Below are 23657 nucleotides of genomic sequence, written 5' to 3'. Positions count from 1 at the left end.
TGACCAACCACATAAATTCCATATCCCTTGGAATTTTCAATATAGCCTACAAAGACTCCTTTCTTCCCAGATGCACCCAATTTGCTTCTTTTCTCTTTTGGCACATGAAAATATACGGGGCTTCCGAAAATTCTCAAATGAGAGACATCGGGTTTCTTACCAGTGAACATTTCTTCGGGAGTCTTGGAGTCCAATGGTTGATGAGGGCATTGATTTTGAACATACACGGCGGTATTTGCAGCGTCGGCCCATAGGAACTTTCGAAGCCCTTGATCATGAAGCATGGCACGAACAACTTCTACAATAGTGCGATTATTCCTTTCAGCCACACCATTTTCTCGAGATTGTATGGCATTGTAGTCTCCCTCTTAATGCCAGCTTCTCTGCAATAATCTTGGAATTTATTGGATTCGTACTCAGCCCCATTATCTGTCCTCAATATCTTGATTTTCTTCTTGGATTGGTTTTCGATCAAGGCTTTGAAGTGTCGGAACTAGGTGAACACTTCATCCTTCTTCTTCAAGAAGTAGATCCAGGTCTTGCGAGAATAATGATCCGTAAAGGTGAGATAATATAAGTATCCTCCAAAAGAGTTTACATGCATCATACCAAATATGTCGGAGTGGATCAATTGCAATATATCTGTGGCCTTGCTATTACTTGAGGGGAATGGTCCCCTTGTAAGTTTTCCTTCGGCACATCCCAGACATACACCTTCATGCTCTACTTTGAACTCGGGCATACCTGTCACCATCTGTCTCACATCGGGTAGGGCCTTATAGTGAAGATGGGCAAACCTCTGTGCCATAGTTCAGATTGTAGAGATGTGTCACAAGACATGGCTCCCAATGGACTTCCTCCAACTTGATACAAAGTGTCAACCCTGAACCCATAAGTAAAAACATCTTTAAAATTTCTTTTCCAAACACGTACCTTTCCATCGATGAATTCCACCTTGAATCCTTTGTCTTCCATTGCCAAAATGGACACCAGGTTCTTCTTGAGATCAAGTACATATAATACTTCTTGTAAATGAATAGTGTTACCTTGATTCAATTGAAGGGTAACATTCCCTACTCCCTTCACGGGATAGGTGGCATCGTCTAAAAGGATGATCTCCAAGTTTGTCTCCTTTTCTATCAGATTAGGAGGAGTTTCCTTGTATCCGGTGAAGTGCCTTGAGGCACCACTATCAATTAGCCAATTCCCCAAAGTGTCCGGTGGAGAGGTAGTGGAGAGGGCCGATATAAGATAGTACTCCTTTTGCTTATTGTTAACAACATTTGATTCTTCATACCTGGAGTTCCTTGCTTTCTTGGAGGGTCGACCATTTCCTTGATGTCCCACATTCCTTTTTCCCTTGCCATTGGACCTGCCATTCCTTTGATTGTTGTTGTTGAAGTTGCCCCTAGAATGATTGTGATCATCATCATGCGATGTCCCTTCTATTTGGACACTCCATTGCATAGTGGCCAAACTTACTGCAAACAAAGCACCTGCCTTTCCTTCCTCCCTTAGATCCAGGCTTTCCATGGAAATGACCTTTAGACCTTGCATTATTTCTCCTGTTGGCATAAGCGGAGAATGCAGTGGGGTTGCTTCTATTAGAAGGCATTTCTTGCTCCACCATTCTTGTTTCTTCTTGAATGCATCTCGATATCAATTCTTCAAACCCTGGAATTTGATCATTGTTGAGTATAGTGGTTCTAAATACATACCATTCAAGTGGGAGTCCTCCAAGGGTGGTGAGAGTAAGTTCCTTGTCAGGAATGACTTCTCCAATCGAAAGTAGATCATTCTTGATCTCAGTGATCCTTACGAAGTAGGATTGAGTATCCCGTCTCTGCCCTTCTTAATGTCCTTCAACTTAATTTTGAGAAATAGAATTTGATTAGCATTACTAACCTTGAACACGCTGATCAAACTGTTGTAAATCTCCTTGGAGGTCTTCAATTCGGAGATGTAGGCCACTAGACGCTTGTCAATGGAATCTATGATAATCTTCTTTGCTTTGGCTTCAGCCCTATTGTACTTGGTCTTTGCAGTAGCCGGTGCATTTGAAGGAAGCTCAGGGATTCTACCCTTCACATAATCCATCACTTCTTGTTCTTCCAAGGTCAAATCAAGAGACATCTTCCATCCATGATAGTTAGATTTATCATGGAGCTTGTCTTCAGCCGGGAAGTGGGATGAGGAACCCATTTATCCTTTTGTCCTTGTCCAACTGTCTTTGGTGGTTTCTCTTTCACTCTTGCTTGGGCTTTGTCTTCACCTCAGCTCTGAAACCATGTCAATTTTAGGCAACAATGGTATGTTCTATGCTTTAGAGCAATTTTATTTCAATTTCTTTATTAGCCCAATATCAATATCCAGATTAGCAATCACATCAACGTGATAGTAAAATGAAGGTAGAACATAAACATAAACAGTGGAAGACAAGCCAAGGCAAGAGGACACAAGATGTGGCACCAGCCAGGGACTAACCCCAATGTGGGGAAATCCTTGATCAATTCTTCTTTTAGTCTTTAATAGTTCAGTAGAGAGAGATAGTACAATTTACAAATCTGATATTTTGTAGCACTAAAAGAGCCCTAACCAGAATAGTCAATGTTGGTCAACAGGGCAGATTTGACCCTCAACAAAATGGTCAACTTCAGTCAACTTCGACCTGCAAAAAACAAGATGAATCAACCCTCAAAACAACCCAAAATGGTCCAGTCAAACCTGGTCAAATAGTCAACCCCGCGTTAGCCCTAGCTGCAGTCAACACTAGTCAAATTCAATGTTTGACCTCGATTTCTGTGCCCAAAAATGTGTCCTACCCAAACAGAAATATCTCACCCAAAAATGCAGTCAAACAGGGCAACGCGGCTAGTCAATGCTGGTCAACATCCAAAACAAAATTTCGTCCTCCTTTCTTTCGCACGTGTGAGAGAGAAAGCTACCCAAAAAATGCGTACCCATTCAGATGAGGAGAGAGAGAGATGTGTGAGGATGAGTGTGTCCAAATGAGGCTAAGGGATCATGTATTTATAGAAAACATTGAGGATGAATAGACGTGACTATTGGACTTCTGAGCCTACATAAGTTTGTTGGTCGACCTTGACAATTGTCCATAATCAAAATAAATTCATAACTTCACTTGTACATGTCGGAATTGGATGATCTTTAGATCAATCCTACACCTCTCAGAGAGAGGAATCCAAGAAATATATCATCTATCATAAATAAGATGACCCATGTGGAGTTTTGTTAGGTCCCTATAATACTAGTGATTCCCCCATTACTATTGTCATTGTAGCCCTTATTGTTATTATTGTGCCCCTATTGTCTCCATATTGTTATTAGTGTACCCCATAGAAACCCACTATTGTTATTACTGTGCCCTTATGTTATTACTGTTATGTCGGCTTTGATTATATTGTGACCCCTTAAACTCCTATATATAGAAAGGAGGTTTAGTCATTTGTATCATCCCAGAATTGTTCATTTGTGTAATGTAAAGGAGGTTTCCCCCTCAAAGAGGCTGATTTTGAAGGAGTTCATCTATCTTTTCTTCTATTTTGCGAGCTGGTTGCATAACATTTGGTATCAGAGCTTTGAATTCTAGGGTTTCACTGCTCCAAACAGGTCATTGTGGAATTTTCGCTATAAATTTTTTTCTTCGACGTTTCAAATGCAAAAAAAACCCATTTGAGCCAAAATCTCTCTGAACCTCAGGTCTGAATTTTAGATCTTTTCTCGCTATATTTTCGGAGATATGATCCAAGGAAGTTAGGGTTTTTGCAGGATCCCGAATTATATCTCAAACAAGTGACCTGGGGAAAATCGTCATAACTTTTGTTCTGAGCATCAGATTGAAATTCCGTAAGAAGTTTCAGAAAGAAGACGGTTTGTAGTTTTCTGTATATCAGTTTCAGGTACTAAAGTCGAAACAGTGACACGTGGCACTTCGTACAAGTTCGCTCTACTGAACCAGTCTATAATCAGGTCATCGTGGGAGACTTGGCATAACGCTTCCTTGGAGAATCCAATCTTGATCAGACTTGCAGGGTTAGAAAGAGGACTCGGAGGGCTACCCGCAGGACGCAATTTTAGATCTTGGAGATTTGCAATTACAGAGATACAACAGATTCAATATCAAGCTCTTACAAAGTGAAAAAAGATGTGTAGTTTTTTTTTTTTAAATTTTGCATAAGATTGGTTTGAAAAATTAGTTTGAAGGAATTCAAAGGGAATAGTGAAGCCTTATTAGCATTAATTGATGCCCCAAAGAATGAAAATGGAAACACCCAGTAAGCAACCTTAAAGCTCTAGCATGACTCATGAAGAAAAGGAATAAATGCAACATGATATATCAAAATTACGAGACCAAGTGCAACAAAATTCACTCTCACAAAAAGTAACAGAAGCTAAGATGGATGGTTTAAAGAAAGGCATGAAAGCTAAGATGAATGCCATGGAATCTAAGATGGATGGTTTGGAAGCTAAGATGAATGACGTGGAAGCTAAGATGGAAGGCAAAATGGACGATTTGAAGACAGATTTGACAAAGTTGGTACAAGAAATGTTTACGAAATGAGAAAGGGTAGTAAAGGAAACTCATGATGAGAAAAAAATAAATGTTAATCATGATTTCATAGACTCTAACGTTGGATTAAAGACCCACCATGTTCCAAAGATAGATATGAGGAAGTTTGATGGAAAGGAGACGCAAGGGGGTGTGTTTCCCGAGTGTGGGGGATGAGACTCGCCAAAAGGGGTGCGTCTGGGCGCCCCCCCTCAAAACTTCAGTATCTAGTATAAAGTATATGGTAATATACTAGTATGTTTTGCTTTCAATTTGGATTCTAAAATGATGAATGTTGAATTTAATTTTTAAATCAATGTAGATTGTAGAATGATGAATGATATGGATCAATGTATTTGAATATTTCATTATTGAACTTTTTTATTGAATCTCATGGTATGGATGAATAATGAGTATGTCATATGAATGATGTATGTATCGAAATGAATGATGAGGGTGGATCAATGTATGTCATTATTAGTTCAATCATGAATTTAAAGTTTGTGTGGATCAAATTTTAATTTTCAATGTATTGATATCCATATATATATATATACTTGACGTCTCCCCACACCCTCGAAGTTTCCCTAAAATTTGAGGGTACTCCCACATGTCCCCCCTATGCGCCTCCCCGCACTCGCGTCTCCCCGCACCGGAGCCTTTGTGGAACATTGTTAATTTTCCCTTGATTAACAAGATTGATTCACTTAGATGCACTAATGATTATTGTACCTAATGGTGAAGATTCAACATTGGACATTGTGTGTGATTGGCAAGTGGTTTTCATCATGGGCTGAGCAACTTAATTGGGGCCCAAGTCCATAAGAGAAGCATTATGACACCCCCAGGTGAAGCGTTGAGAGCCATGGGACTCCTATCACTTGTAGGGCATCATTCCATTCCATGGGAACCTACAGGCTACAACAACACCTCCAATAATCTGCACTTTGTCCCACATTATTCATGAGATGATGCACTTGGACTAGCGTGCCTCAACCAGCTTTGAAATGTACACATGGTTTGACAATTGATCTGAGCCCCAGATGAGGTTTGTCTCACCCCTTGAGATGTGGGAGGGCTAGCACCATCCTTTGAGCCATCAACGTTGGAGCAGGACTAGGCTATTCTATCACTTGGAGACCCATGAGACCCATTTTGTGCCCCAAACAGAAAACTAGGGTCCACAGGATGATTTGCATGGAGATTTAGGGGCCAACCTCTAGATCCTATTTTATGGAGCCCTCTACACTTGACTTGGAACTGGAGGAGCCCAACACATGCCATAGAAGGGCCTATGCATGCATTATTTCAGCATTTCGGCCTCTTTGTGGGTTACTTGTTATGTTTTTTTACATTGGCTATGAGGTTGGCTTGTAACCTTACATAGTTTTTGCCTATTATTTTATAACTTGGAGATACCTAGATGCATTTTGATGTATGGAAGTTGATTTTTATATTCTTTGGAGCGATTTCTTGGTCTAATGGATGGATATACTACATGTTATCTTGCAAGTGTCTATCGTTGAAGATTATTATTCTGAATTGTTTAATGTATGGAACTGCTACTTCTAGATTATGCTTATTTGTGCCTTAATTTGTTGAAAATAAATTCTAAAGGCTATCTAGTTGAGTATTGCATATGTTACTCATTGTATAACATGTAATGAATGTTCCTAGTGGAGTACTTCTTGTTATTCTCCATAAAAATCCATTATTCCATTAAGTGGGTAATTATTGAAATTTTGATAGCTAGGGTATAAAATTTCGACCTACTTTGAAGGGAATTAGGCTTATCTAGCACATCCTTGACTCCATATCCCCATAGGACAAGGCACTGGTCCAATCACTTGATGATCACCTACTTGATTTTTAAATTACTTTCATCAAGTTATTCTTCTGAATGCTGAAGAAAATTACTTCTACAGCCTACACTAATAAAATATTTGATCTCATGAAACAGAAAATAGAGCAAAGAACAAGATACATAAGACACACTTATTTTTGGACACAATAGTCCCCGGAAAAACCTAATGCGGGAAAACCGATGCAACAGTTCTGAGGGTTTTTTATTATGCAAGAAAAATATATGAATACAAATCTAGAATGCTCATCTAGCAATCCTTTACAGAAAAAATACTAGTGGAAAATCTGAGTGAATTTCACCTCACTTCACCCGACAGATTTCTGGCTGATCCGGCACAAGACTGGCTAACCCTGGCTATTTCTGTGTTGACCCTGCGTAGTGTGAAAAATTCTGAATCTAACACATCAGAAACCCCTACTGCAATAACTGGTTTATTATCTCCTACTTGTTCTTTACATTAACAAATTATTTAATAATATAAACATCGAAATAAACACAATTGCAGCCTTCACAAATATACAGATCAACAACTGAAATAAACTGAGACAACAGAAAGGACATCGTTATTTTTGGACAATCGTCCCTGGAAAAACCCAATTCGGGAAAACCGGTGCAACATATAGAGGGTTTTATTATTAAGCAGATGCTGAATACAACTAGGGTGCCAGAAATGGCTCATCCTTCAGAGAATATCCTTGGCAGCAATACCTCTATCCGGAGAGAGATATTTTGGCTAATCAGCAACCGGATGAACGATCCCACAGTGAATCCGACTATTCCTTGTGCTCGACAGCGAAAGCTGCTCCACCGACTCTCTGGAATTGCGTCACCCTCTCTGGGATTGCGTCACCCTCTCTGGCTCTGCGTCGGCCAATCATCTCTTAGTCTGTCCCATTGAATCACCTCAGCACAGCCTCTGAAGCCCTCTGCGTTTGTTGCATCAACCTCTATGGCCTCCGCGTCATCTCCTTTGGCCCTCTGCGTCCTCTGCACTGGCCTCCTTAGCCTTTGCGTCGACCCTTGTTGTCTCTGCGTCAGCTTTCCTAGGCTCTGCGCTGCCTCTTCCGACACTCTGCTGCCTCTGCGTCAGCCTTCCTAGGCTCTGCGCTGCCTCCTCCGACACTCTACTGCCTCTCTAATATGTATTCCTTGGCCTCCTGCTGAGCTACCCCTCACTGCAACTGATCACTTGTTCGATTTCCTTAGCAAACCTCGCTCAAAAAATCGAACTGACTGAACTCTCTTGGTTTCTTTTTGTGTCTCCAACTGATTCTCAAGCCTCCTCTTATACTTTTCCTGTTGATGATTCAACGGACGAGATTAAGTCCTTAATCAACGGCTAAGATTAGATCTAGCTTGATCCTCATTATTTTAGAACTTTCTCACCCATATTATATTAATACACATTAATATTTTAATTTTCCTAAGTTTAGACTTAGGAACCTCATTAAAAATATTACTTATTTTAATATCTTTCCATCTGGGCGGAATTTCCCCAAACAATTTTTGGGTCTTGGAGATCTCATGTGCCTTAACCCCTCCACCAATTTTCATGGCTAGAGCACATTTGATGTTACCAAAAATCAACACTCCCTCTTAGTGAGAAATATGCTCTAGTAATGCTTCACCATAGAAACATCACACTGATCTTCCGCATCAGTACCTGTGCTGATGCTTGGCTTACTACCTCACATCCCTTGCACTGCTACTTCCTGTACTGCTGCCCATGACACTGCCACTGCTACTTCTATACTGCATCTTCCTCTCAAAGTGTTGCCTCACGCTGCCCATAGCACTGCCACTGCTAACTGCTGTACTGCAACTCAGTTATTGGAAAGTAAGTAACTGACTTCACCTAAATACTGACATCTTGGTCAGTCTGGAAGCCTCGTGATGCTAAAGCTACCTCTACTGCTATCCTGTTCTCCCTCTGTTGCCACTGCGCTGCTGCAAACACCTCTGTTCCTCTCACACTGCTGCAACCTCTGCGACCAGTGTTGCACGAAGCGCCCCCCCCGGTTCCAAGCCCCGAAGCGCGTCCTGTACGGAAGCGCCTAGGAAGCTTGGCCGGAAGCGGTGCTTCCGAATTCGAAAGCGCCGCTTCGGCTTTTTTAGCCGCTTCCTGGAAATTTGGAAGCGCTGTACGGAAGCACTGCTTCCGAAGCGCCGAAGCGCGCTTCGTACGGCGCTTCGGGCATTGGAAGCGTACGCTTCCCGTATGCTTCCGTACGCTTCCAGAAAAGCTTCCGGAAAAGCGTTTAGAAAATTGTTTTTTTTTTCAATTTTTTTTTTAATTTTAGGTGAGTTTGCTTGTTGGGGGTGGGTCCACCTTGGGTTAGGGTGACGAATGAAGGCAAAAAAAATATAAATATAGCAGATGCTCCCTCATGGTAATGTTAAATTCTTAAAGTAAAAGTGACATTCTCCTTTATTTTTCATTTTCATCCTTTTACTTAAATTTTTAACATTACCATGAAATGACTCAGGATGTTTGAGAGTGGTTCCAGCCTCATTGGACTTCATATGGAGAAAATAGAATTTCATATCCTATTCAAAAATTCAGCAGACTTAACAGTTTTCAGGAATTCAGGATCAATGGGATTGTGGCATTTCATTAGATTATATCAAGTATGAAGGTATGCGATTAGCATTTAATCAAGAGCACCAAGCCCTATATGTACCCTAGTGTTGGTGGTGTTAATTGTTGAACTCCTTTGTCACGCGGCACGCCCTTAGCAAAAAATTACCTTTCAATCAAAGTCAAAATCATCGATCAAACATGTTAAGCTTTTTCTACCATATTTTAAGTCTTGAATTAGGTAGTTTGATCAAAATTGGGCAATGTTGACTAATATCCCTAGACAATCGAGGTAGAGGCAAAGGCTAGACAAGAGGAGAAGAATCTAGATTCTAGATCATTAATGTACAATGGATGTTATATCTATCTTGATTTATGCAAAAATATGCATGTTTTCATGTCTTCTACAATTAATTTGGTATTTGGGATGTTTGTTTTGAGTATAAATGCAAAAAAATATAATATATATATATATATATATATATATATATATAGCAGACGCTTCTGCGGACGCTTCGCTTCCTAGATTTTTGGAAAATGACGCTTCGGCGTCCCCGCTTCCAAAAAACGCTTCCGCTTCGTGCAACATTGTCTGCGACGCTGCCACAGACTTCTGCACTCTAGCCCTGCCTTGTTGCTCCACCACACCTTGCTCCACCCGACACTTGTCATCATGCTACTGTCTTTAAGGGCTCCCATATCTAGATGTGATCCAAGAGTTTGGGCACCTCAAGGATCCTGCCCTTAGCATGTATTCCTCCTGACTACAACTCGATGTCTCCCCACCTCTTCTCTAGAGGTGCATGAGCATTCATGGCACAATCGTCATTAGTCTCGACATCCTTCTTCGCTTTAGTTGGAACTGCCTTTGAATCAGAAGCTTCTCCCTTTCCTTTATTCCTAGGGCACTGAGATGCATAATGTCCCAGCGCCCCACAGTTGAAGCACTTGACCTTGGAGATGTGCTTCTTCTTCCTCTTCCCTTGTTGTCCCGCAGAAGCTAGAGCCGCATCCTACTCCTCTTTCTTGACTCGAACTCCCTTACCACTACTCCCCGCCTTGGTCAACCTCCCGATCTCTTCTTGTCGAAGAGTTGCCCACATCTCTTCCCAACTGGGGAGAGTCGCTCTACCTAAAATGCTTTGGACAAACGTCTCCCAGTCCTCGGAGACTGCATTCAAAGCAGTCCTGACCATAAACTCTGGATCTAGTGTAGACCCCACAGAAGTAAGCTGGTCGCAAATTCTTTGCAACCTAAGGAGGAAGTGATCTATTTCCTCTCCTTTTTGCATTTGATATGACTTTAGCTGATTCTCTAATAACATCTTCCGCTGCACAGAAGAGCCCTGGTATAAGGTGGTCAGGGTCTCCCACATTTCTCTTGTTGTGTTCTTCTCAGCAATATGTGGTATGACATGATCCTTGACCCCGTCTAGAATCATGCATTTTGCCTTCGCTTGGGCCTCCTCATATTTCTCATTGGCATCAGGGTCAACTGGGATAGCTACGGTTCTCAAGGCATAGTCCTTGATGCGATGTTTATCCAGGATTACCAGAATCTTGGCTTTACAGATGACAAAATTGGAAGCCCTGTCCAATCTGTCCTGATCTCTCAATCCGTTCACTGGCATCTCTGCTCCTCTTCTAGACTCCCTCTGAGTCCTAATTTCCCTCCTGGAAATCCTCTGGTCAACTGTCGAACCTCTCATCTCCAATCCTCCTTTGCAATTGCAACTCGGATCTAGATTCCTTGGCTAGAAATTCGTCGAATTAGTGATTCTCTCTATCTTAGTTTTGTCTCCTTAGACACTGTTCTGCACAGCCAGAAATAGCGTCCCACTGACTCCTCAAATCACAAACTGCACAACTCCCTTAGCCTTGGCAAAGGCTGAATCTACTCCTCCGACCAACGGTGTCAATCCTACCTGGCTGAGAAAGATGACGTGGCTTTGCATGAGCCTCTTTTGCCCCTCTCTGCCTCTGCGCTGGCCCTTCCCTTGGCTCGAAATGCTGACACAGGCTCTGTGTGAGCCTCTATGTCACCCTCTAAGCACTGCGTAACCTCTTCTCTTGCTGCTTCAGCTCTGGAACAATGTTGTCTCTCAAGACAACTACTTAGGTTGCAAATTTTCAGATTTCTTCTACTGGCGTCTTTAGTCCTCCTATGATATGCAATTTCTCTGATACCATGTGAAAATTTCTGAGTCAAACACATCAGAAACCCCTATTGCAATATCTGGTTTATTATCTCCTACTTGTTCTTTACATTAACAAGTTATTTAATAATATAAACATCGAAATAAACACAATTGCAGCCTTCACAAATATACATTTCAATAGTTGAAATAAACTGAGACAACACAAGGGACACCGTTATTTTTGGACAATCGTCCCCGGAAAAACCCAATTCGGGAAAATCGGTGCAGCATATAGAGGGTTTTGTTATTAAGCAGATTTTGAATACAACTAGGGTGTCAGAAATAGCTCACCCTTCAAAGAATATCCTTGGCAGCAACACCTCTATTTGGAGATAGATATTCTGGCTGATCAACGACCGGATGAACGATTCCATAGTGACTCGGCTATTCCTTGTGTTGGACAGTGAAAGTTGCTCCACGCACTCTCTGGAACTGCGTCACCCTCTCTAGGACTGTGTCACCCTCTCTGGCTCTGCGTCAACCAATCATCTCTGAGTCTGTCCCGTTGAATCACCTTAGCGTAGTCTCTGAAGCCCTCTGTGTCTACTGCGTCAGCCTCTATGGCCTTTGCGTAAGCTCCTTTGGCCCTCTGCTTTCTCTGCGCTGGCCTCCTTAGCCTCTACGTCAACCCTTGCTGCCTCTGCATCAGCATTCCTAGGCTCTATGTTGCCTCTTCTGGCACTTTGCTGCTTCTCTGATATGTATTCCTCGGCCTCCTGTCAAGTTGCCGCTCACTGCAATTGATCACTTGTTTGATTTCTTCAGCAAACCTCACCCCAAAAAATCAAACTGACTGATCTCTCTTGTTTTCTTGGTGTGTCTCCAACTGACCCTCAAGCCTCCTCTTATACTTTTCCTGTTGATGATTCAATGGTCGAGATTAAGTCCCTAATCAACGACTAAGATTAGATCTGGCTTGATCCTCGTTATTTTAGAACTTTCTCACTCATATTATATTAATACACATTAATATTTTAATTTTCCTAAGTTTAGACTTTGGAGCCTCATTAAAAATATTAATTATTTTAATATCTCTCCATCCGGGTGGAATTTCCCGAAACGATTTCTGGGTCTTGGAGACCTCATGTGCCTTAGCCTCTCCACCAATTTTCATGGCTAGAACACATTTGATGCTACCAAAAATCAACATGTAGGCCCTACATCAACCTTTTAGGCTCTGCATCACCTCTTCTACCCTCTGTGTGAGCTATCCCGGCTGTTCCAGCAGTTCCCAACATTTTCGGCTTCTGCGTGACAGGCAACTTTTTTGGTTTGTGCTGGTCCTTCTGGCTCTGCGTTAGGGCTATGTGGGCCTAGACTGGGCCAGTGTCAACTCACTCAGCTATTGCGCTGCCTCTCTATTAGTATTCTCCGGAAAGTCCTCCTCCCGGATTTTCACTGCTCCTCTGCTGCTAAATGATCACTTAGTTCGAATTTCTCAGCTTCCTAGCCCCAGAAATCGAACTCTAGATCAATTCTCTCTCTGTGTGTGTATTTCCAAATGAACCCCAAGCCTCCATTTTATACTTTTCCAACGACCGAGATTAAGTCTCTAATCAACGGCTAAGATTAAAACATGACTTGATCCGCCTTCTAGATCATTCTCACCCATATTTTGAATAATACCCATTAATATTTTAATTTTGCTAAGTTTAGACTTAGGAACTCCATTAAAAATATTAATTATTTTAATAAAATACAATCCGGGTGGAATTTTACCAAACGGTTTTTGGGTTCTTTAGAACTCATGTGTTTTAGCCTCTCCACCAATTTTCTAGGCTAGAGCACTTCCGATGTGTTAAAATTGGCAACTAGGGCCAAACTTCATATGGGTCATCTTATTCATGGCTGATAATATGTTCATTAGATTCCTCTCGTCGAGAGGTGTAGGATTGATCTAAAGATCATCCGATTCCGATAAGTATTCATGGAGATATGAATTTATTTTGATTATGGAATTCTTATCAAGCCGACATACAACTCATGTAGGCTCAGAAGCCCAATAGTCACATCTATTCAAACATCAATAGTTGTGTATAAATTCAAGAGGACTTTTCCTCATTTGCACTCACTCATCTCATCACATCTCTCTCTCTATTGCGCAGAAAAGGGTCTCTCTCTCACACATGTGACACTGGAAGCTGCTGAAACTGATGCTGCAACTGTAGATCCAAACTTTGACCAGCGTGGACCATCAAACCTCCACTTCTGATCTACGCTATAGGTTCATATGAACCTCCTCTGAAGGCTGCAACTTTTGGTGGTGGAATCAAGTCGATCCGACGAATGGTTTACGAGATATTGACTACCCTAGTTTGAAGGAAGCTGCTGAAACTGAAGCTGCAACTGCAGAAATGAAGTTTGACCTGCGTGGACCAGAAGATCTCCTCATCTAAACTGCGCTATAGGTTCATCTGAACCTCCTTTGAAGGCTGCAACTTTTGGTGGTGGAATCAAGCCGATCCGATGGTCGGTTTGTGAGATATCGACTGCCCTAGTTTTGATGATGAAGCCGCTAATACTGATGTTGCTGATCTAGGGTTTGCTACTGCTGATATTAATAAGATTTATTGTACTATTTCTCTCTGCTGAATTATTGGAGATAAAAGAAGATTTGATCAAAGGGTTTCCCCACACATTGTGGGGTTTGTCCCTGGTTAGCCACCACATCTTGTGTCTCTTGTCTTGGCTTGTTTTCTGTCGATCGTTTAATGTTCTATCTGCATTTTACTTTATGTACATGTGATTGCTAATCTGTGAAATATAATAAGAAAAATAGAACATACCATAACTTAACACGATGCTACCAAAAACTAAACTCCCTCTTCGCGAGGAAAGTGCTCTAGCAACAATGTCCACCTACATGCTGCTCTGTTTCTGAAGCACCTCTTTTCTGCACTGCTGCTGCCACCAACACTATGCTACTACTACTACTATACTGCTACCTATGACACTGCCACTGCCACTGTTGCATCTGTACTGTAGCTCCCTCTCAAATGTTGTATCTGCTATGCTGCTAGCACTATGAATGCTAATAGTGCATCTGTACTGCAACTCAGTTGCTGAGAGAAGCAACTGAAAAACATCCAAAATTAATTGAACTTAACTGTGTTCAACATAATACAATGAATGTTGGAATATGATTGCTGCTGATTCTTACCCTCTGAATCTTCTGCGCTGCTGCTGACTCCTGCATTGTGCCAACTGCACTGCTGCCAACCTTGCTCTGTGCTGATTAGTCTCTGGTCCCTAGCTACTGCATCTGTCTTCCAAATACTCCATTGCATCATTTGACACTAAGTCCATCTCGCTACTGCTGAATCCCGTAGCAAGGAATTGATCCAAGAGGTGGACTCCTCAAGGATCCTGCCCACATGTAGTCCTCCTGACTACAGCTCAATATCGCCCCATCTCCCTCCTGGAGATGCGTGGGCACTCATGGCAAACTCATCCTCGTCAATCTTTGTTGAAGCAGCCTTAGGATCATGTTTCTCATCCTTATCCTTTTTCTTCAAAGGACATTGGGATGCATAGTGGTCCATCTCGCCACAACTGAAACATTTCACCTTTGAAATGTCCTTCTTTTGCTTCGGCTTCTGCTGTCCCTTCGATGTTAGAGTTGCATTCTCCTCCTCCTCCTTCGTCTTTGTGCCACTCCCACTGCTGCCACTGAGGTTGACCTTCACTAAGTCCCTCCTTAACTCCTCCTGTTGAAGAGCCGCCCACATCTCCTCCCATGAAGGTAGTTTTTCCTTGCCCAATATGCTTTGGACGAAAACTTGCCATTCATTCGGGACTCCATTCAGGGCTATCCTCATCATCGCAGTTGGCTTTGGAGTGGACCTAATTGCAGCAAGCTGGCCTCTAGTGTCCTGAAGACATTGAAGATAGAGGTTCACCTCTTCTCCTTTCTGCATCAAAGTCTGTTGTAACTTCTGCTCTAATACATCTTCTGTTGTTCAGAAGAGCCTTCATAAAGAGAAGACAAGGCTTCCCACATCTCTCGGGCTGTATCCTTGCCCTACAAGTGTGAGACCACATGATCTCGAACTCCATCGAGAATGAGCCCCTTTGCCTTCCCTTGCTCGGCCTTGTACTTCTTCTTTTGATCGTTGTCAGCAGGAACAACTACAACACTATTGCCGTAGGCCTTGAGATCATATTCCTCCAGAACAATTAAGATTATGTTCTTCCAAATGACATAATTGGAAGCTCCTTCCAATCTGTCCTGCTTTTTGAGCCCATGCAATGCCATCTCACCCAACTGTCGAACTGACTCCTCTAGTCACTGCTTAACACTACTCAACTGCTCAACAAGTGAGAAATTCGAACTTTCTGGCGAAAGTTCTCTGAGGAGAAAATTCCCCTTCTACGTGTCTTCGTTCTTTTCCAGTGGATTTCTGCCACGACAGTAACTGCGCCCTTCAAGCACACCGCTGAGGCTCTGCGTCACTCCCTCTGCCTCTGCAAACTCATGAACTAGAAATCGTACCTCTCTGTCATCTCACTTAGAGAGAGAGATTTCCCCGGATCTGCTTCCTGGCAAGGACTGCACAATCCCTTCAAGGGGATTCAAATTTCTGCCAAGTGCAGCTTTCGGCCTCATTGCTCAGCACTGGATCTACTCTTCCTATTTTAAAATCAATCCTCTGATACCATGTGAAAATTCCATACACTGAAGGAATCCCTACTGCAACAAACCTGAATCTACTTCACCTACTTGATTTTTAAATTACATTCATCAAGTTATTCTTCTGAATACTTAAGCAAATTACTTCTGCAGCCTACACTAATTAAATATTTGATCTCATGAAACAGAAAACAGAGCAAAGAACAAGATACAAAGGACACACTTATTTTTGGACACAATAATCCTTGGAAAAACCCAATGTGGGAAAGTCGGTGCAACAGTTCTGAGGGTTTATTATTATGCAGGAGAAATATCTGAATACAAATCTAGGATGCTCATCTAGCATTCCTTTACAGAGAAAATACTGGTAGAAAATCTGAGTGAGTTTTACCTCACTTCACCCGGCAGAATTCCGGTTGATCCGGCATAAGATTGACTAACCTAGGTATTTCTACGCTGGCTCTGCGTAAGCCCTGCGTTAGCCTTTCAGGCTCTGTGTTAGCCCTGTGTCACCTTTTCTGCCCTCTGCATTAGCGATCCCGCAGTTCCCGACAGTTTCGGCCTGTGCGTGATAGACAACTTTTTTGCTCTGTGCTCGCTCTTCTGGCTCTGTGTCAGGGTTGTGTGGGCCCAGATTGGCTCAACGTTAGCTCTCCTGGCTACTGCGCTGCCTCTTTGCAAGCTCTCTCCGCTTTTCTGTCAGTATTCTTCGGAAAGTCCTTCTCTCGGATTCTCACTGCCCCTCTGTTGCTAAATGATCACTTAGTTCGAATTTCTCAGCTTCCTAGCCCCAAAAATCGAACTCTAGATCAATTCTCTCTCTCTTTGTGTATTTCCAAATGAACCCCAAGCCTCCATTTTATACTTTTCTTGTTGAGTCTTCAACGACCAAGATTAAGACTCTAATCACTGGCTAAGATTAAAACATGACTTGATCCGCCTTCTAGATCATTCTCACCCATGTTTTGATTAATACCCATTAATATTTTAATTTTCCTAAGTTTAGACTTAGGAACTCCATTAAAAATACTAATTATTTTAATAAAATACAATCCGGGTGGAATTTCACCAAATGGTTTCTTGTTTCTTTAGAACCCATGTGCCTTAGCCGCTCCACCAATTTTCAAGGCTAGAGCACTTCCGATGCTACCGAAAACTAACAAAGTGTCCACAAAAGTAGCTAGTGACCCCGAGGGATCACACAAAATGGAATTTGTGGCTTCATTGGCAACATGCCTTTGGTGGAAGCCCAAACGGGTAGCCCGATTGGTCGAAGTCCCTGGCTAGTCCGTTGGCCCTCTGTCACGAGGTGTGGTTTGATCCTTCGGGTCCACCTGAGTCAGGCTCTAATAGTTGAGCTGAATGGGCGTGCGGTCCCTTCAGGTGGGCCTGCCCATGGTTCATTACGATGAAGAAAAAAAAAAAAACAAGAAAAAAACATCGCTTTTGGTGGATGGTATAACTAATTGAATTAACATATGGGGCAATATTTATGTGCGAGAGAGAGATTTCCAAATTTGAGTCCTGACTTTTCAAAACTGACAGATCCTTTTCCAGATGTGAGTAACTTAGATTAAAACACATCAATTTCATCCACACATAATCTTCTCTACTGCTCCAGAATTACTGCAATCCTTGATTTGGTAAAACTGATGACTTGTTATGCTGTTCGGTTCACCTGGTGACATTTTTGTTTGTAAAATTTCGAGATTGTGAAGTGCTCAGTGAATCATTTTGATGTTTACACAAATAGAATTGGTTGTATGCAGGTGAAGGTGGGTGGTAGCATAGCATATGTGGCACAGTCTGCTTGGATACAGAATGGTACCATTCAAGATAACATCTTATTTGGAAAAGAGTTAGACCATGTTAAATATAAGCATGCTGTCAAGGTATGTGCACTGGAAAATGATCTATCTCAGATGAAATACGGTGACAACACTGAAATTGGAGAAAGAGGTATCAACTTGAGTGGTGGACAAAAACAGCGTATCCAGCTAGCGAGAGCTTATTATCATTGTGCAGATATATATCTTCTTGATGATATTTTCAGTGCTTTGGATGCCCATACGGGAAGTTATCTATTCAAAGTAAGCATGTTTTAGAAGAGGGATTTAGCTACTGTTTTGTCTTTTGTCCAAAAGATAATGAGATTTGCGACGTTCAAGTGATTTTTATTGGGGGATTCTAAAATGTTTTGCATACATCTCTTCTTTTAATGGATGCCACAATCTGAATATGTTACCCCACTGTGCTTAATCTTAAACACTTTTATTGATGGCATTTTATTAGGAAACCTGTCAACGTTTTTTTTTCCTTTATTTTTTCAATGTTTTGACCCCTATTACTCAGATCTTTTGCATCAATTGGATACAAGACCAATCAGTCCCTTAGTGCGACCATTGTTTTTATTGCAAAGCCATTTTTTATCTTCCATAGGTTGAATGTAACATTGTGATCCATTGGTAATGTTTATTTTTGGGGCTTTTCTAATTTCCCATAGGCTGTATATGGTCATTTATTTATTTATTTTTGGAATACAAGTACGGGAAACCCTGAAGCAATTCCCAACATTTTGTGGATGGAAAACTGGGTAAACCATTGGCCCTGATTACGGAGCCTCACCCAAGGGTATCAAAGAAATCTGTATATGATCATGTCAAAAACATGTTACAAAGTTGGATCAAAAAGGGTAAATGCAGAGAGTTCAGGAGTTTGAAACCTAGCACTACTGCAAGTACAGATGTCCCAGTGTTCAAGTTTTCTGTGAAATTTTCTCTGCATGCATGTTGAAAAAGGGTGTGTGGGCCTTCTCAACATATTCACATAGAAAATTGAATGATTCCGACAAGTATTTTGATGTTTTTCTTTTTAAAGTTTTTATTTGAAATATGAAAACTAGAATACAATCAAGTCAACCTACAAGCTGAAAACTCTTACACCTTAAAAGTCTTCAAGAAAGGCTACTAGCTAATCAAAGCAACAAACAGATAATTCCAAAAAATGAAATAAAGGAAATACTATTACCATCAGAATTATAAACATATTTCAATGCATGCAACTTATAAGAATTTTATTCAACAAGGAACTAGCTGAATCTGCAGGTTGGAAGACGCTGTATAGCAAGAGGCAGCTTTTGAGAGCATAATATGCCAAGATCCCTGACCATAAAAAACTTTTTATTCTTAAAGATGGAGAGAATAGGAATCCTGAGATTTATTTTCTGAATCGGGTCAGTTGTTCCAATATTAAGAGCTCTTTCTTCTTTTTGTTGTCATTAAAAATACAAATTCTTTATATATTTCATTTGTGAAAAGATGGATTATAGAATCATAGATAGATGCAACTTGCATGCTGCTGCATCTTCCGAGGGACCACCATATATTTTGCTGCTTTACGTTTTGTCCATAAACTTAAATACATGTGTTTTTTCGGTTGAAGAACCTAATAATTATGTTACTAGATGGGATGCAATTGTTATCCTTGTAAGAAGTATACATAAGGACAACACTGCATCAAAATAGCCTTTCCCATACCTGCCCATTCAACTAGGGCAAGTGCTCCAATGTCTAGCTTTTCACAATCATGTCTTAAGGCAATCAGAGAAGTTGCAATTTGTATTGCTATAGAATCTAAAATTGACAGTGTAGTCATACTAATAATCATTTCTTTTGTGAAATGTTTGAATGTCTCGCCACATGTTTTTTTCACTAGTAATGGAGAGTAGCCATTCTGACTAGCTGTAAAACACTAGAGCCAGATTTGTGCAACACAAAGGATCCCCGAGAAGAATAGCTTTTTAGTGGAGGTGAAAAGTGATCATACCTGAAAAAGGGCTTTGAATCCAGTTGTATACCTCCTTAGGAAATGTTCACCTTTTAAAACATATCCAACATCCCGGTTTCTCAAAATAATTGCAATTTGCATATGTTAATATTGTTATCATACAAACTCTCACTTTTTGATATGAAGTCTCAAAGCTCAAGTGCGATCTGAGTGAAACTCAAGATGGGACCATTGTCACCTCACCAATCCTCTTTTCACTTCAAGTTGGCTCTCCTTGGCTCAAGGAGGGCTTTCCTAGATTAAGATTGCTAGCATTTTTTAGGAAATGAGTTCCAAGCTTATATGAACAGTAATTCCAGCAAAATGGTTTTGGTAAAACTTTAGGGTATGAAAGTTTGATGGGAAGTCCAGAGACTATTGCTTTTCATTAGGCATATGGGGTCAGCTAGGTCTCCATTGAGAAGGGTATGAATGGACGTAGGGTGATGACTACAGTTGTCTGCTACTAACCCTAGTGGATACTCCTATTACTTTTTACAAGCTCTAAGATAATTTGAAGGGAATGTTCTCCACTAGAACTCTTCCTAGGCTTTAAAAGATAGGATCTATTCAAGAACAATACAAAACGAATGCACCCTAACCACAAGATAAGCATATTTGCACTTAATACATTCAGCAAATAAATCCACAAGACTTAGAGGCCCCACTTAAGAAACATTGACCATCCATAAACCCTAGCCATAAATCATATAGAAATTGCAAAATTCATCCACAAAATATCCCCTCAATGAGGTGCATTGGCCTTCCATCCAGAGCACCAAATCCAAGACAAAAAACTCCAACAATATTTCAGAAATTTCAGAATTTGCTAAGGGATTTCTCCCCCAATCCAACAATGAGAAAATGAAAGGAAGTGCATCTCTATTTATAGGGACATGCTCAACTTCTTTTTACAAGAAAATATTATTTTTCATAATAAAATCCCCTATTTTACCCTATGGCGGGGTTATAAGTCCTCTTCACTAATTAACTATTGTAAAATACAAAAATGATGGGCTTCTCAAGCAACATGTATAATTTTTACATGAGATATCCCCCAAAGAGAGGGACAACTCCATCAAAGAAGCTTTTGAGTGCATAGCATCTAGCCTCCAAAGTCCCTTAAACTATGTACAATCTTCCAACAATCCTTCAAAATGCAAGGCAATGCCTTCTTATCTTGATCTTTCTAAAATACATTGGTTGGCTCCAGTTCAAGCTTAGGTCGGCCTTAACCCTTATTCGTGTTGGCCCTCCTTATCTTCTCAAATCCATGTCAATATTAAGACAAGTGAGGTTAGTCCTAAGCCTTGTTCAAGTCAACCTACTCAAAAATTTAAGTGAAAATGCATTTACACACATGTCTTAGAACCTTGTCAATATACTTGAACTTGTTAATGAGATGGTAAACTTTGAAGGATATTGTGAAGTGTTTGGCTAAGCAATGACTATTTATGCTCCATACAACATGCATAGTACTGGATGCTATTACCAACTCACTAGTCATTTCATTTGCATGTACAACTGAAGCTGGCAATGAAAATTTTGACATTTGCCTCACAAATTCAAGGCTACTAAAGTCCCAGAAAATAACACTAGTCATCCGATCCAATAACAATCAAACTATAAGGTTGGAAACAACTATGCATGTTAATTTCCCACTGTGTGCAATAAAAATATTTGCATATGTCATCTCATCCAGTGGGCCGCTATTAGTTTTTGTATTTGGTAGCAACAGGCAGGTGTTCTAGTCTCAGTTTGTGTGTAGGAGGCTAAGGAATACAAGATCTTCAAAACCTAGAGAAGGTTTCGCGAGAAATGACTTGGAAATACCTTAATTAACTTAATTAGCCATAATTAAAATATTTTCTAAGTCTAACTTAGGAAAAGTGGTTAATTAAAGGGAATTAATTAAGGAAGTTTGATTTTTCTCTAAAGGCTTCTATTGATGAAGTCAAATTGATCTTAGCCATCGATTGAGATGAAATCATGGCCATTGAGACTCCAATGAGAGATTATAAGAGCAAGTCAAAGGGCTTGGAGATAGACACAATTAATGAGTTGAGTAGTTTGACTACCCAGTTGCAGGTATTCAACAAGGGTGTAGTTGAAGCTAGGGAAAGCATTGGAGCGAGGGATCAATAGATATTTGAGAGCAGGAGTCCAGAGGAGATTTCCTCAGTATTTTCTAGTGTTCGGGAGATAGGAAAGAGGAGGCTGAATTCATCTGTAGAGGAGGTCGAAGACAACAGTGTGAGTTAGCCAGTTTACCTAGTGCGATTTTGTTAAAATTGGCAACTAGGGCCAAACTCCATGTGTGTCACCTCATTTATGGCAGATGATATTTTTCCTAGATTCCTCTTGTCGAGAGGTGTAGGATTGATCTAAAGATCATTTGATTCCGACAAGTATTTATGGAGATATGAATTTATTTGTATTTACTTGACAAATTGTCAAGGTCAGCCAGCGGTTAAATGTGTGGCACACATGCCCAGTGAATCATATAAATACAAGAGAGGTTGATTCATTTTCTCATCATCTCATCTCACTCATTCTTCTCTCTCTCTCCTTAGCTTTGGGTTATACAAGGAACAGCTCACACGTGGGAAGGAGGAGGACGCATTACGGCAAGGACGCAGAAAGGAGGACGCAAAAGCTACTGAAGTTCTCTTTGACCTGCGTTGACCAAGCATTGACTCATCAAGGGTGTGGTTTTGGTGTGGCTGCCTCTCTTAGGCAGGCCGCAGATTTTGGCACAAAAATTGAGGCAATTCGTCCACAGGTTTGACCAGTGTTGACTGCCCTAGTTTTGGGTAGTAGGTTGACTGTAGTCAACAACAGTTTGACTGTGTGTTTTGGGGCTGTTCAAGGGCTGTTTCTTCATGCTGTTTGAGGGCTAGTTGACCGGAAATTGACCAAACATATTGGAGGTCAATTTCAATTCGTTTGACCAAGTTTGACTTTGCTGATCTAGGGTTTGCTGCTGCTGATATAAAATTACAGAATTCTGATTTTGTACTATTTCTCTCTGCTGAACTATTGAAGATAAAAGAAGATTTGATCAAAGGGTTTCCCCGCATTGGGGTTTGTCCCTGGCTAGTTGCCACATCTTGTGTCTCTTGTCTTGGCTTGTTTTCTGTTGATCGTTTAATGTTCTATCTGCACTTTACTTAATGTATATGTGATTGCTAATTTGTGGCTAATAAGAAAAGAAGTAAACTGCTCTAAGCATAGAACATACCATAATTTAACATGGTATCAGAGCTGAGGTGAAGACAAAGCCCAAGCAAGAGCAAGAGCAAGAGCAATCATCGAAGAGAAGGTTGGCAAGGCTATCCTAAAAATTTCATGGGGTCCTCAACACTCTTCCCCGCCGAAGACAAGCTCCGTGAGAAGTCTGACTATCACAGATGGAAGATGTCTCTCGATCTTTCTTTAGAAGACCAGGAAGTGTTGGACCATGTGAGAGGCAATGTTGTTGCGCCTCCATCAAATGCATCCGCTGCTGCCAAAAGCAAGTGGTCCAAGGGAGAAGTCAAAGCAAGGAAGATCATCTGGGGCTCTATCGACAAGCGCCCGGTGGCCTATGTTTCCGAGCTGACAACCTCCAAGGAAATCTACAATAGATTGGTGAGTTTATTTAAAGTTAATGATGCAAATCAAGTTCTGTTGCTTAGAAGTAAGCTGAAGGAAATTAAGAAGGGCAAAGATGAGAGTATGTAAGCATATTTCTTAAGGATCACCGAGATCGAGAATGACCTCCTATCTATTGGGGAAGTAGTTCTTGACAGGGAAATGACTATCACAACTCTTGGAGGACTGCCATCTGAATGGTATATATTCAGGGCTACTCTTCTCAACAATAATGTCATCCCAGGATTTGAGGAATGGATGGCTAGATGTATTCAAGAAGAGACAAGGATGGAAGAGCAAGAAATGCCCGAACTTAAAGGCCATCCCTCTACCTTTTCTTCTCATGCTAAAAGAAGAAA

General features: G+C 41.0%; 1 protein-coding gene across 1 annotated transcript in view; it reads left to right on the top strand.

The window, feature by feature from the left end:
• LOC149158726 (putative ABC transporter C family member 15) overlaps window positions 1-23657 on the top strand; it is a 399865-nt gene that overhangs the window by 22251 nt on the left and 353957 nt on the right. The window contains exon 4 of the mRNA XM_089436293.1: window positions 17610-17930. Within this exon, the coding sequence (XP_089292419.1) occupies window positions 17610-17930 (321 nt within the window). The remainder of the gene's footprint in view (window positions 1-17609; window positions 17931-23657) is intronic.

Source organism: Pinus tabuliformis, chromosome 5_2, assembly GCF_031772625.1.
Source record: "Pinus tabuliformis cultivar Carrire ecotype Pingquan chromosome 5_2, CPIR1, whole genome shotgun sequence".
Classification (NCBI taxonomy): Eukaryota; Viridiplantae; Streptophyta; class Pinopsida; order Pinales; family Pinaceae; genus Pinus; species Pinus tabuliformis.
This window is presented reverse-complemented; position numbering and strand designations above follow the sequence as displayed.